The following is a 14,608-nucleotide window of genomic DNA, read 5'->3' on the forward strand; positions in this document are numbered from 1 at the left end:
GATATTGAGAGAACTGGTATCAGTCTTTGATGGTGACAGCAGGATGGACATTATTTAACACATCCAGGGTGACTGGCCCCCATTTCAACCACAGCTAAACAAACTGTGGCCAAACTGTTGGGCTGTGTCTGTCCGTCCTTCCCACCTCGTGCTCTACCTGAAGCTGCTTCCTCAGTAACCACCAGCCATGGACCTCACCCATGTCAGGTCCATGCAGAAGCCAGAACTGGCTGAATGCTGCCTTGTGCTTGCTGACACATGCCTGAGCAAGTAGGGACAGTGCCCCACAAGCCATTGCCTGTCCCAGCAGGAGAACAGGCAGGTTCTGTGTGGCTTAAGCAAATGGGATTGTGTGGGCACAGCTCACAGCAGCAAATTCTTCCTCCTGCTTTTAAAGAGCAAGCCAGAGATATGTGTTTTGCTCTCATAAAGTTTGCCTTGAAAGGCATCTGGGGAAGTGGTCAGAACAGACAGCTTGGGGACTAACATTCAGCATTGAGATGAAGATATAAAATGGACTTGATGTCTTCAGAAAAGAACGATTTGAAATATGTGGGATGGGCTTAAAAGCAGACACAAATTAATACTAGTATGAACTGTCATACTTCAAAAATATCATGATGACCAGGTCATGACCCTCTGCAAATGGAGGATGAGGCAGCACTGCCTCAATTCCACTCTATCTGCCCCCAGGCTGATGGTGGCAGGCAGTTCTGGCTGAGTGGGAGGCAGGAGTGGCTTGTCTGCTGCCAGCACAAGCTTCTCCAAACCCAGTTGTGTCTGGGAAATGAAGGAGGGTACCTTGCAATCAAACTGCCATCACTGTCTAGGGCACACTACAAATAAAGGGCCACCAGCATGAATCATATGATGAATCACAGCATTAACGTGTCCTTCAGGGAACTATTTCTGCCTCTTAAAAAACCCTGCAGGTTTAAAGTGAGTGGAAACTGCATACATTTCTGATTTCTTTGCCTCTTCAAGTGGAACCAGAATTTTATTTCTTGCTGTCCTGGAAAGATGAGTTCCCTTGGGGCTACTGCCTACCTGACCGTCCTGACGTGTCTCTTGCTGTAGGGAGTGATGACTTTGAAAAGCAGCTCCATGGCTCCATTGATGCCAAGCATAGTTCCCGTGGCAACTATGGCAATAAAAGGAAAAAAGCAGTCAGCTCTGAAGGAGGCAGCTGGCAAACACTGCTTAGAAGAGATGGTGGGGAAGAGTAGCTGCCCCTGGGGCTATGAGCTCTCTGGGCTCCCATCTGGACTCCACAGGTCCCCTTACAAACACAGAAAGTGAAGCACAAAGCTGTCTGTGGACACAACCTGAGCCAAAATCAGGTGCAAAAACCAGTCCTGCAGCTCTTCCCAATTTTCCCAAAGCCCCTTCTCCTGTAGACATTGTACTCTCCAGAAAACAGATTATAATTAAACAGGGTCTTCTCCCAGAAAAAGATGACAGAGCTCAAATTCATCCTACATTTCCTACATGCACCTCAATGAGGACAGTTCATTTCATGGGGGTTTAAAAGGCAGAGTTTTCTTTTCTGTGCTGTTATTCAGCAGAGTGGAAGTGGGTTTGGGGGGGCTTCTGAATGCAGTTTAATTTCATCTAGGCCAATTTTCCCTTTAATCCTTCACTTTTTAACAGACTAGTAACTTTTTTAGATAGATTTTGCAATCAGTTTCAATACCTAATGCATAGCCTAGGTGTTTAGCCAGTCCTCCCCACTATGAGACAGGATATCTCTGTGTAATGAAGGAACAAGTACAGCCCTGAAATATTAAATGGATGGGACCAAGGTGAAAGGATCAGTAATCAACAGTAGCCAGAAGGAGCCCTGGCTGCCTGCCCACTGCTGGGTTTTGGCTGTTTTGTAGATATCTCCCAGTGGTCATCAGAGAGCTGCCAGAGGGCTCATCATCTCCTGCTGTCCCATGGTGTCCCTGCCAAGCTGCCCTGTGATGGAAAGCCTCCAAGGCCTGCCAGCTACATTCACACTGGCTGGCAATTCATTAGAGCCAGGCTGGTGGACACGGCTGCTCAAACTCATCCTGCTCCAGAGCAGCCACAAACATCTGGTGGCAGGGAAGGGAGCAGCCCAGAGTGGGGCATGAGGTGAGGCAAGGATTCATCTTTCCTGCTTTCATACCTAATCACTCTCAAGAGTTTTGTATGGTTCTGGCTTCCCTTAAGTTCCACTCCAGAATTTTTAAGGCTGGGATCATGTAATCCCCTGGTTTAATATCTCACCTATACAGATTTTCACCTCACCTCCCCTGAGGCTTCCCAGCTGGGCCACAGAAGCCACAAATTCAAAATTATTAATGGAGAGTGCTGGAGATACCTGGAGAGTAACAGATGTTCCAGCAAAGGTGCAGAGCTGGGGTTCTGGGGTCTGACATTAACAGAAAGGAGGGCAGGCTGCAGTGTGCATCCTAAAACCTCTGCAGGAACAGCAGCTGAGCTGAGTGCAGGTGCACTGAAGCAGGGAGCAGGGAAGTAGGCAAATCATAATTTTGAGTGAGAGGCAGCACAGGGTCACTGCACAGCTGTGAAACCCAAATAAAGGCACATTTCATCTTCTGGCTTTGGCTGCATTTTCAGCCACACTCAGACTTTCAAACACTGCTTATCACGGGGAGAGGGGTTGAGTGTTGAGGCTTGGCTGCTTGCCTGAGGAAGCCCAAAGCATGAAGCCAGCTCCTGTCCAGGCAGAGGGGACCTGCAGGGCTGGGTGCCAGGAGAGCTAAATCTCAGGATGCACAGAGCAGACTGCAGACAGGATGGCCATCAAGAATTGTCTGCTGGGTGAGGGATGTAGGGAAGGAGAGGAAAGGGTTAGAGTGAGCAAAGGGAAATTTGTGCTGACGAGCTCAGTGCTTTATAGCCTGTATGAATCTGTAATGATCCCTAGAGAGAATACTGGAAATCCCTTTGCTTGAATCATTTAACATGAGGGCATTGCCAAGCAAGAAAAGCTGGGAGAGTGAACATCTGAGGGGATACTAGCCAGAAGACCAGGATCTAATATCTGCCTCCTGGGGAACCTTGAATAAGTAACAGATTTCTCTCACCCTCTCCTCCACCCTCATGGAGCTGCTCTGAGGATCAATACAATCAACAATAGTGAGACATTTGGCTGTTATGGTAATGGCAACTGTATAGAGACTTAAGGTACCCAAGTCTCAGAGCAAAAGAATTGACTGTCTATATTCCAGAATAGGAGATCTTTGCCATGAATATTTTTCACTACAGCACTTTTATTTCCATAGCTCACAGATGAAATGCACTGTAAAGGCTGCATAGGCCCCTTGAGGAACACCTTTTTCTAAGGTTGTTCTGGCTTTTGTGCTTTTCTGTATATTAATGGTGCATGCAGGCACTAACCCTACCAGGAATAATGTTTCTTTGCATTGAAATGAGCAAAAAAGAGCCCTGGTGGTTGTCACACAGAAGAAAAGAGGAAAATCCTGGCACTCACCATTAGAAGCACAAACCCTCAGGACCCAGAGGCAGTGGGTGAGGTGCAGGTGGTGGCCCAGGTGTCTTCTTGTCAAGCTCAGTATTATATCAGTGGCTTCTGCCTTCTGCACTTTATGCCCAAACTTCCTATCTGTAAACAGAAAATGAGAATTAAACTGTTGCAAAGGCCAGGTCATTGTAGCTGTGCTGCTAAACATGTGTTTATTAAGCTTTCTAACTCAAAATCTAATAAGAAAGGCATTCAAATGTATCAATGAGTTAAACCAATATTAATCTCACTGAAAATGGAAAAACATGGAGTTCACTTTGATTCACCATATATGAAACATAGAATAGTCTGGATTGAAAAAGGTCTTTAAAGGCCACCTAGTCCAAACCCCCTGTTGCACCAGACAAGGTTGCTCAGAGGTCTGTCCAACCTGACCCTGAATGTTTCCAGGGATGGGGCATCCACCACCACGCTGAGCAACTCGTACCAGTGCCTCACCATCCTTATCATGAAACATTTCTTCCTTACATCTTATCTAAACCTACCCTCTTTCAGTTTAAAACCATCACTCCTTATCCTCTACCAGCAGGCCCTACTACAATATCTGTCCCCTTGAGCTACCGGAAGGCTACAATGAGATGATCCTAATATTTGACCCCCCTCCAGAAGCCCCCCAGCACCCTCAGCACCTCGTTTTTGACCCTCGTCCAGAAGCCCCCAGCAGTATCTCGTTTTTGACCCTCGTCCAGAAGCCCCCCAGTAGTACCTCGTTTTTGACCCCCGTCCAGAAGCCCCCCAGCAGTACCTCGTTTTTGCCCCCCTCCAGAAGCCCCCCAGCAGTACCTCGTTGGCCCACCCTGGCCAGCAGGCGCAGCAGGGGCAGGAGGGTGCCGTGGTCGGGTGGCTCTGTCCGGGCAGCCGTGGCCAGGACCTGCAGCAGAGCCTCACTGCCCCCTTTGCTGACCACGTAGTGAATCCTCCGTCCTGTGCCTGGGGAAGAGAGGAGAGACAGCTCAGAGCATCCCCTCCCTGAGCCACAGCTGTCACAAGGCCTCAGTCTGCAAGAAGCACACAGAGCTTCCATGGCCTTCTGGCAATATTTGAGTGCCGTGAACGCGCGAGCGCTTGCAGAACTGGCCATGAATCTCTGGTGTCCCCAGCCTGGGGACATGGATGGAGCTGTGTGCTCTGTAGTTCCATGGATGGAAGTGCATGGTGGAACTGTGTGCTCTGCTACCTGTTGTGGATGCCATGGGACAGAGAGAGAGAAACAGCAAGTGTTTCTCACAGCAGCTTGTGAGAAGTTTTAGGGAGTTGGAAAGATGTGATAACTCGTTGAGTATAAACAATTTGCAAGTGGTGTTTTTCTACTTCGTTTTTCTGTTCCTCTCAAGGACAGTGTGTGAGGAAGGTGTTTTTGTTAGTTAGCCAATAGAATAGAACCTATAACCAATATAATAGAACCACTCTATAAAAACCACGCGGTTCTTTTGAATAAAGTCTTCTTTGCCTTTTCTACGATCCTGCTTCTCTCCTGTTCCTGCCTCAATCTCAGCACAAGAGCAACAACCTGTTACCACAACAGTCCTTGTCTCCCCAAACCCACATGCTGCAGAAGTTTTTCAGTGTGCATTGAAATGTGGCAGGGAGGAATGAGCCCAGACACCGACAGGTTTCAAAGCAGCAAAAGGCTCAGTGATCTTTTCTTAGATACTGGAAATTAAACAAGGAAAGAACTAAAGATGCACTGGGTTTCTGCCAAATGAAAAGGAATCCTAGGGAAGCCTTGGGGACAGCTTTCAAATAAATGTAGGTCTCCAAAGGAACCGCACTCTAACCCTTGGAGCCTTACTGTGTTAACAAACATTGATCCAGCTCTGTGGTTGGGGGATGCTGCTCCTTCTGTTCCTAGGGGAGAGCAGGACCCCCTGTTCCCCATGGAGGCATCCTTGCACCCAGCTGAGGAACAGGGCTCCAGGGCTCCAAAAGAGAGAAAAGAGACCCAGATAGACAGGTGATGTCTCTGGTGGGGCTTCCAACAGTGAGGGACCCAGGAGGATCCAGCACTCACCAATGCAGCCCCCACAGCCTGGCAGCTTAGCTGGGTTGGGAATTGTTTAGTAGATTATATTTTTGTGGTGGAGCAGAAAGGAAAAGGAACTTGACTATTTTTTTTTTTAGTCCTCTTGCCAATACACTTATTTTTTTGTGCAGCTTTGAGCACATAAAGTGACATCCATTCTCTGCAGCCCCAAGGCAGAAGTGCCTTTTGGAGAGAGGCTGAACTCTCTGCATTAGAGGGTCCCTGGGCTCTGAAAGGTCAGGTTCCTTTCCCTGTCTCACAGTCCTCTCTCCAATGGTACTGGTGAACATTTCCAGTGGTTGACTGCCAGGGTTTATGAAATACTTTGCAACCCATGGGCATCTACGAAACTAAAAAGAAAAAAATGAAACTTTCTCTGAGTCTCTTTTTCTTTTCTTTAATACATTGAATAAGCTCAGTTTTCCAAATGCAGGAGTAAGGACTGCTGATCTATAGATACAATTTACATTTTTTTTTCACCTTGCAAACACCTGGTCAAGTTTAAATGTAAGTATGAATTCCCTGACTTACTTTAAGACCCCCTTTCTGCCCTAGTCCACAGCCATTGCCCCAAACCTTTGCTTCCTTACCCAAAGACAGCAAGTCAGTGAGGACACTGAGAATGTTCAGGATGACATCCTTGTCACAGGAGCTCTGGAATGGAAACACACCAAATTTACAGATCAGTTCAGAACAGGACACTGTGCTGCACAGGGCTGCAGTGCATCATGCAGGGCAGGGGCACTGAGATCCTTGTTTGGATACTGAGCACTTCTGTGCCATCTGGACAGTGAATATGTGGAAACATATTGATGACACATTTTAAAAGCCTCTAACATATCATGCTACACTGTATTTAATACACAGTAGAATTTCTGTAGAACTTACATCCAAATTCTAAACTAAAGCTCTTTTTTTATTTGATCTGGCTACTTCAAAGTTGAGGAAATTCTGTATCACACAGAAATGCTAAATGTGAGGTGGTTTTCCATGACAGCATCTCTTATTACTGGTGTTGAAGAACAATATATTTAAATTATATTAATCCCATCTACAAGAAAATTTGCCTGTCTTTGCAGCCACAACCACGTGGAAGCCTTGAACTTGAGAAGAAAAATTCCTAAGCTTATTTTTAAACTAACATAATTTAATTTTAAGACCAAGTTACCACCACACTTTGACATGACACATTCTGCTTTAGAGTCACTTTAAATTTTGCATTAGAGGAAATAAGATATAATGCACTTGAGGAGAAGGAAACACATGATATCTACCATCCATCTGTGTGATACACTAGACCCCTTCTTTAATCCTGCTCCAAACAGATTTCACTGCTGTGATTCAAGAATTAATCACTGGTCTGTATTCCAATTAGAGGGACTTGGTTAAGACCTGGATGTCTTTATTTCTGAACAGATACAGCACCATACAAATTTCTAATATAATACAAAACTTGCATTCGAATAGCCTTGGTCCCAAAGAACCTTAGGATCACACAAACTATAATGGAATCACTTTATTTTCAATTAAATGATGACAATAAGATAACATCTCACAAATATATGGCTCCTATATTTCTGAATGTTGAACTGTTTCAGAAACTTAACCTACCTTGTAACTTAAACTAACCTGGTATGTATTCAAGGTATTTGTGATCATTTTACCAGCCAAATTGACTCAACCATTCTCTGACACATTTAAGATTATGCAACTGTATATTTAAGACGAGGAGTCGAAAAGCAACACCTATCAAAAAGTAACTCTACCAAGAATATTAGAGAAAGTCTAATTCAGATCTCTAATAATGACTATTAATACAAATGGATCTTTTTTCCCAATGGATCCCTGAAAAAGTCACAGCCACAGGCTGACAAGGTGCTGAGAATTGTGTAGGTAATTAGGGAGCTGCAGTCCACACCTCCTCCTTAGTTACAGCCTGGGAGGGTATGCATTGGGTGAGACATGGGATGAAGCAGAATTGATCAGTCTGCAGTCAGAGCAGGTGACTGCCAGCCTGGAGAAACAGATTTCCCCCCCTGTCACAGAAATCCTGTAGGATGCTTGGCAGCTCCCTGCAACCAAATCTCCTTCTGTATTGGCAAACTGTACGTTCCATTTTCTGCATGGAATAACTACATTAGTGTGCCAATGTTTCCTAGCTTCTGTATCCTAAAACTATGAAAACTAGTGCGTGTTCTTTGATTTCTTTTTTTTTTTTTTTTTTTTTTTTTTTTGTGGGCATAATTATTAACAAAAACAAACTCCAAATCTCTGAAAAACAAGAGCTTTCCCATCATATTGGTTTAGGTCAATTAGCAGAGCTACCAACCATTCTCTATTCAATATATATTCCAAGGGAGCCACAGGGACAAGAGGTGTCAGCAGGGGAATGAGAGAAAAGAACAAGATGTGGTCAGGGAAGAGGAAGGAAGGAAAGATGAAGAGTCAGATGAGGTTGAGATTGGAGAATCACTTCTGAAATGGGAACCCAGTGGAGAGGCTCTGTGAGCACTGATGGCTTTCTCAAGGCTCAACTTGCTTTTGCTCTTAGCTAAAATCCACAGGCAAAGTGCCTGTCTCATCCCATCAGAGCTGGCCCATGCCCAGAGGGGGAACCTGCTGTTTCTCTTGGTTATTAACTCAACAAGCAGAGATCTCAGCACTGAACATGGAAGTTCAGCCCTTTTATGATCCCTGCTGAAATCAAAAGGCTCAGTATGATAGGATTGCTGCTCCTTTCAGAGCCAAGACAAACAGGATATGTGGCTTTAATGAAGTCCAGTAACTCATTTTTCACCAAGTATTGCCACCCTCACCTTAGAAGAGTCCAGATTTGTGCCACTGGCTCAAGCAGGGTCAGAGCAGTTCTGAGCAGCATTACTCTTGGGTATAATATATCATTTTAGTCCTATGTTAATCTTCCTAATTCATGTCTTTGTTCATTTGAGCTGGCTCAAATCTCCCAGCCTAAACAAGGAACATTCAGAGCTCTCCTCCCAAGAGTTTCTTGGCATTTTTTAGCATAGGGACTTAATAGTCAGGGGCAGGTTGTCAGGAGTGATGAGTATCCATCAGATTTACAGACTCCAGGAAGACTTACTGTTCTCAACACCTTTTTAAATACCAGGGTTGCCTAAATCAGACTGTCCTCTGGTTTTGTCTTGCTGCCTCTCAGTATCCCTTTCCTCTGTAGGTGGATGGATTACACATTAAGGTTTCAGTAATGAAGTCTTCATTGATTTATGCTCCTATTACACTGGGTTGTTTATTTTAACTGATTGGATTGTGGGTTCCTAAGCCATTAACACAAATAGTGATGACATAAGATATCCTCTGACTTTCCATGCACTTTATCCAGGGACTCAGGCAAACAAAGAACTTGAGGGAACATGAAAGATCAACCTTTAAAATGTGAAAATTAAAGCTGGGTGATATTGCCAAATATTTTACCTGAGTGTTTACTCTTGATGTTTTAACACTAAAATTCTGTATTGGTGCCTCATTGCTCCCCCTTCGTGCTGCACACCGCTGAAGGAGTTGGATGACTCATGTGTTGGCTGAAACAATGGATAAAACCCCAGTCCCATTACAAATTCTAACATATTTCCCACTAACTTTAGTGGCAAATAACACTGAATAACAGAGACTTCTGCAGAAGAGCGCAGCTCCCATTTATAATAGCAAGACAACACAGAAAAAAACACCCTAAAGTTGCTATTGTCTTGCTAGATTACACCTTGCCTCTTGAAAAGAAACAGCTCAGTTTTGACTAATTAGCTTCAGGTTTTAAAGTCATCAAAGATATTTGGACATTGAAATCCATTAGAATTGATTGTTTAAATTAATACACATAACAAACTCCTTGTGGATGAATTGCCAATATATTCATTCATAAAAAACATTCAGTAAATCTTTTTGAACAGTAAGTACAAATGAGAAAATCACAACTTGTGCCTGATCTAAAAAAGATGAATAGAGTAATTTCTTTAATGCAAATTTCTTACCCTGCTCTGGTAAAAATAAACACATTAGTTATTTTTATTGAAAGAGATGTTTGATAGTTTAAGAACAAACCATAACCAAAGAAACGAGAAAAGTAAAATTCCTCTTGCTAAGTATTTTCCATTCCTGCCAGTACTTACAAATGTTAGATACAGCATCTACATGTGCACAGACTAATGAAGATGCATTTGTTGTATATGGGTGGAATGAGAGGAGAGAAAAGTTCCCAGAAGCTTAAATTAGATTACAAAATTACTGACCTCCTGCAGAATTTCACTAAAAGGATTTAAAGTTAGAGCCAAATTATTACCTCCTAACAACAGCCTGTAGTTGCCTTTCACAGCTTGTGGCTGGACAAAGGCAAAAGTAGCAAAAACATCACTTTAAATATCAAGCATGGCTGTACTTTTTGGTCAGAGCCCCTCATCTTCCTTAGCCTTACTCCAGCAAAGCATCCTGTCTTCCTCACCCAACCAGGAGTATCACAGGGCTGAGCTCAGATGCATTTAATCAGCTCCTGGCTGAGAGCTCCTCTCTGAGCTTTTTCTGAGAATTAATCCCCGAAACACTGGGGTTAGCTTGGCAGAAGCTCCTCAGAGATAAACAGCAGAAGGATGGAGAAAGCCAGGAATAAAAAAATACCCCAGCACATCGTCATTGATAGGTTACAGGCAGCAAGTGATTAATTGGTGACATTGGGCTTGGAGGACAACAGCTCGATCCCAGCATTTCTGACTGGCAGCTCAGGTTATTGCACTGACCCACAGTTAAGCAGGGAACAGCTCCTGTCTCCTTGTTCTGCTCCTGGGAACATGCCAAGACCAGCTGTTATTTACTCAAGACAAGATTATAAAATTGCCACTAAGCCACAGTACCAGGTAACCTCAGGGAAGTCTCTGGGGATGTTTTCCACAAGACTCAGAAGCCCAACAGAGGTGGGGTTTTTCTTGTAGCACCTGGAGGATAGCAGCCATCAATGCCATACCCCCTCCAGCACTGCCTTCAACAAAAACATCCCATAAGCTCAGTCTTTTGGGCTTTTTGTCTTTTGCCCAAAGGCAGGTATTTCCCTGAGTGAGACACACAACCTACTGAGAGTGTTTGTTGGGAGTCTAAGCATTAATGCTGAAAAAAAGAGGACGCCCAGAAAGAAATCAAACAGCATTAATTTGCACGGTGCAACATTTACTAATAAATATTTTATTTGGGGGAAGAAATACAAAGCAGTTATTCCAATCACAAAAATAATGAATGCAAAATGAAAGAAGTCGCTCTTGCAAGACAATGCATAACATGGTTCTTACCAATACATCTTTTAAATTAACTGTTGAATTGTCTCACAAAGCTGTGTGACTGCTTAGGAAAAATCTCCCAAACAAACAACAAAACAAAATGGTCTAATTTTAAAGAAAAGGCACTGCTTCACTGGGCTAAAAAAACTTCCAGAGCTGTTTGTTTGGGTCTTTTTTAGTGAGACTAAGGAATAGGATATCCAGTTCCAGGGTTTGTTTGTTTATTTGTTTGTTTGTTTTAAAATAGCCTGTTTCTAAATACGGAAGCAGGGTTTGACCTGTCCAAAATATATCCTCCTCTCTTCTCTTTCCCTTAATAAATTTGCTCACGCAAATAGCACTCAGCAGCCCAACTGCTTGTGTAATGAGACTTACATCTGCAAGTCAGATTTCTCACTCTCTGTGCTTGAAGCCTGTTGAAGAGAAATTCTGGTGCAAAATTAATACTGGCTAAAATCAAGAGCAGGTTAGAGGCTGAGCAGCATTAGTCCTCACTGTCTCCTGAGAACTCTAGAAAATATTAGGTTCTAATTACTCTCTTAATGCTTAAATCAGAGTCCTCTGCCAGCAAGGCAGAGGTGCCTACTAGCCCAAAGTGCTGGGCACAGCCACTCACCACTGGCATTATGGATTTGCCAGCTGGATATCTCCTTCCCACAGCTGACTATCCAGCCTTACAGTAACTGTGAAGCCAGGTTTGGTGCCTTATGTTCTGTGCTTTGTCAGAGTAAATTGCTTTTTCTAATTTAAGAGGAGCTAAAAATTCACACTTAACTAAGAGAGCAAAATACCCTGGAGAGTTTCTTGTCTGAATGCTCCCATCCTCAGCCTCAATATTCAGCCAGCAAAGCCTGATTTCTTCTAGTTGGAGGGTCCACAGTATTTGTTACATGGAGGTTTAAAAATCATTATTTCTGAGGGGGGGAAAAAGGGATTGATAGACCTCTGAAATATTAGTAGGCAACCACAGAGTAAGGGAGAATTCCAATTAAAGCTATTATAGTCTGAATTTTGGCATAAATGGAGCACCTTCTTAACAATACTGCCATTATCCACCTTTATAAGGATCCCAAGAAATTATGGCCAAGCTGCCCCTGCTTCCAAAATAACCATCCAAACATCCTCAGCATCACAGGAGCCACCATCCTCTGTGGTAAACAGTACGCGCATTTCTTTGTCCAAATCTGCATTTCCTCTTCTGAAGAGTCAGATAGGCCTGAGCAAGGCAGGAAACTCAGTGGAGACATGGAAGGAGAAGGGGCTATTTAAAGCCTCAGAGAGGAGGACCTTGCTGCTCTGGGAGTGTCCTAAGTGACCTCTTTAATCCTGGGAGAAAGGCGTCCACAGCTGTGGGGGATCACGTAGCCCTCAAACTGTACCCGGGGCAGCCAAGGGGCCTCCAGGGACAGGACACGTGGCCAGGCAACCTCTTGCTCCTGTTCCCAAGCCTTGGAGACAGGTCCCTCTCGCTGGCGCTGGCCACCCCTGTGAGGCATGGAAAGCGCCAGACGTTTCTTTTCCTGCTGATGCTTCACACCACACCAAGCTTAAAGCAGAAATTATGGGGTTTAGATCAGGAAATATGGCAAAGACTCATTAAAAATGTTCTTCCCTCTGGCCTGCTGCAATCAGGTGGGTGGCTTTTTTCATGGCTTGCAATGACCTAAAGGTCTGGTTTTTTCTCACCTTTGTTGCACTTGGGTATGATAACCTGCAGCATCTTTTTCAGTAGCACCTCAGATCATGGCTGGGTGCTATGATTACAGTCCTTCTCAGTGAGTGGCAGCTCATCCAGGTGAGCAGGAGTAGTGCCTCAAAGCAAACTTCTAACATGCAAATGAACAGGGCTTTGCTCCTGTTCACTGAGCTTCAGGACTTCTTCTCAAAGGATACAGGCTACACTCTGCAGGACTGAACTGCTTCAAGGCAGGGATAGGAAAATTCCAAACTTACATCCTGATGTCTTCAAAACACTGAAGGTGTTGAGATGAAACAGCTTGGCTTAAACTGATCTCTAGCCAAAATGACTTGGTGAATAACATGGTGAAAATCGTCTGTGCCAAGGAATCTTACAAAATTTAATGCAATAAATTGCACTAACGTAACACTTTGTATCAGAGGATCACAGACTTCTACATAAATATTAGCTAACACCTGCCCAATAGCATCCCTCATCAAGATCAGATTGTTTCTTATTTTCCTGGTGGGAAATTCACTTAGTCAATGCCTAAGAGGATAGCTGGCAGAGCCAGGATAGCTGTTACAACAGAATGAAGCAGAAACACTGCGTGCACAGAAGTACCGTGGCCCTCAATCACACACTTACTTCCATCTATTTGTGAAGAGTTCAAAATTTCCCTTCCCTGAGATCAGTCTTCTCCTCCTAACTTCCCAGAAGTGCAGCAGAAAAATCCATGCCCTGCAAGGAATACTGATGCCAGACTGGGAGAAGAAAGAGCTACTCCCCACCAGCTGGATCCCAGAGCTGTTTGAAGAGAGATTCATCCTTGGGCCAAGGGATGAGGAGGGTGCTACATTTAATAAATCCATACAGGAATTAGGAAGCACATAGACCATGGCCTGATCTATTTCCCAAGGATATTTTACTGGCTGTGTCCAAAAGGCTCAAAGGTGTTTCCCCTAATTTCAGAGCAAGGTTGTTCATCTCAGTGCCACGCTGTTAGTGTGTCACTCCAATAAAATATATTAACACCCAGATACCTGCAGGAATTATGCCCTGACAGAGTACAATATCTTGGATACTGTTGGCAAAGTAAACTGCTTTTTTTTTCTCTCCTTCTTTTTCCACGCCAAAGTTCTCGATATTCTCAAAAAAAGCTTGTCCTTGTGCAGAAGTTCCTCCTGATACAAAGTTCCTTTGTGTCACTTGTTCCTCTCACTAATGCTCCTCTAATAGAGCAATTACTTTATTATGCAGAAATGGTGGTAAAACATTATTATATAACCCTCAAATGCTTCTGTCAAATTGGAAGTGTTAAAAGAATGAGGAAACTTTGAGATAAATCAAAACACGTGACACTCTGCAAAAGGCTTTTAGACTTTCTTTTGAATATTTCTAATGTTCTTTCTGTAATTTCTACTGCAGATAAATTCTCACAGGTTTTATCTCTTATTTCACAATAAGTTACCTATGACACCTAAAGATTTTGACTGGATTTAATGTTATATTATTCTCCTTTTTGCTCTTTTTAATCTATTTTTATTTTAATGCCAAGATTATCCTAGCATATGCCTTTCACACTCTCTTATTAAGTTTTTGTAAGGCATTAACCATTCTTGTACAATGAATTCTATATGCATGCCAGCACCTACTGTTTATTGCTGTTTCTTGGATTTATTCCTATATTTTATATTACTTTTGCTGTTACTGAACTATTTTAAAATATTAATGTTTCATTCAAACACCACTCTGTTACAGATATTTAACACAACTGCCACCCAAATTTTATAGGGAGGGATCTGTTTTCTCCATTCAGTTTTAGTTTTATTTTCCCCACCAACAATGAAAAAGCAGCATGAAACATGCTACTCTCTTTCTTTTTGTGAGATTTGATGGGTGTCAGTCCAGAGAACACTTTGTCTTTCAAAGATGAAGCACATTTGGGAGTTGACAAACTTTTTTTACAAGCAATGGCATTTCTTAAAGTACAAATGAGTCTGGGGAATCTTGGAAAATTTCCAGATGTACTCGCTTTTTAATGAAACCACAGATTTTTGAATGCTGTAGCAAATGTG

The 14,608-nt window shown here is 43.3% G+C and overlaps 1 protein-coding gene across 1 annotated transcript in view; it reads right to left on the minus strand.

The window, feature by feature from the left end:
• The window catches only part of AGBL1 (AGBL carboxypeptidase 1), a 245,936-nt gene extending 239,595 nt beyond the window's left edge, over positions 1-6,341 (minus strand). Inside the window, exons 1-5 of the mRNA XM_054516258.1 lie at positions 6,324-6,341; positions 6,149-6,212; positions 4,319-4,465; positions 3,485-3,616; positions 1,048-1,141 (exon numbers count right to left, since the gene is read on the minus strand). Of these exons, the coding sequence (XP_054372233.1) occupies positions 1,048-1,141; positions 3,485-3,616; positions 4,319-4,465; positions 6,149-6,212; positions 6,324-6,341 (455 nt within the window). The remainder of the gene's footprint in view (positions 1-1,047; positions 1,142-3,484; positions 3,617-4,318; positions 4,466-6,148; positions 6,213-6,323) is intronic.
• Positions 6,342-14,608: the final 8,267 nt, after the last annotated feature.

Source organism: Molothrus ater, chromosome 13, assembly GCF_012460135.2.
Source record: "Molothrus ater isolate BHLD 08-10-18 breed brown headed cowbird chromosome 13, BPBGC_Mater_1.1, whole genome shotgun sequence".
In the NCBI taxonomy this organism is placed as follows: domain Eukaryota; kingdom Metazoa; phylum Chordata; class Aves; order Passeriformes; family Icteridae; genus Molothrus; species Molothrus ater.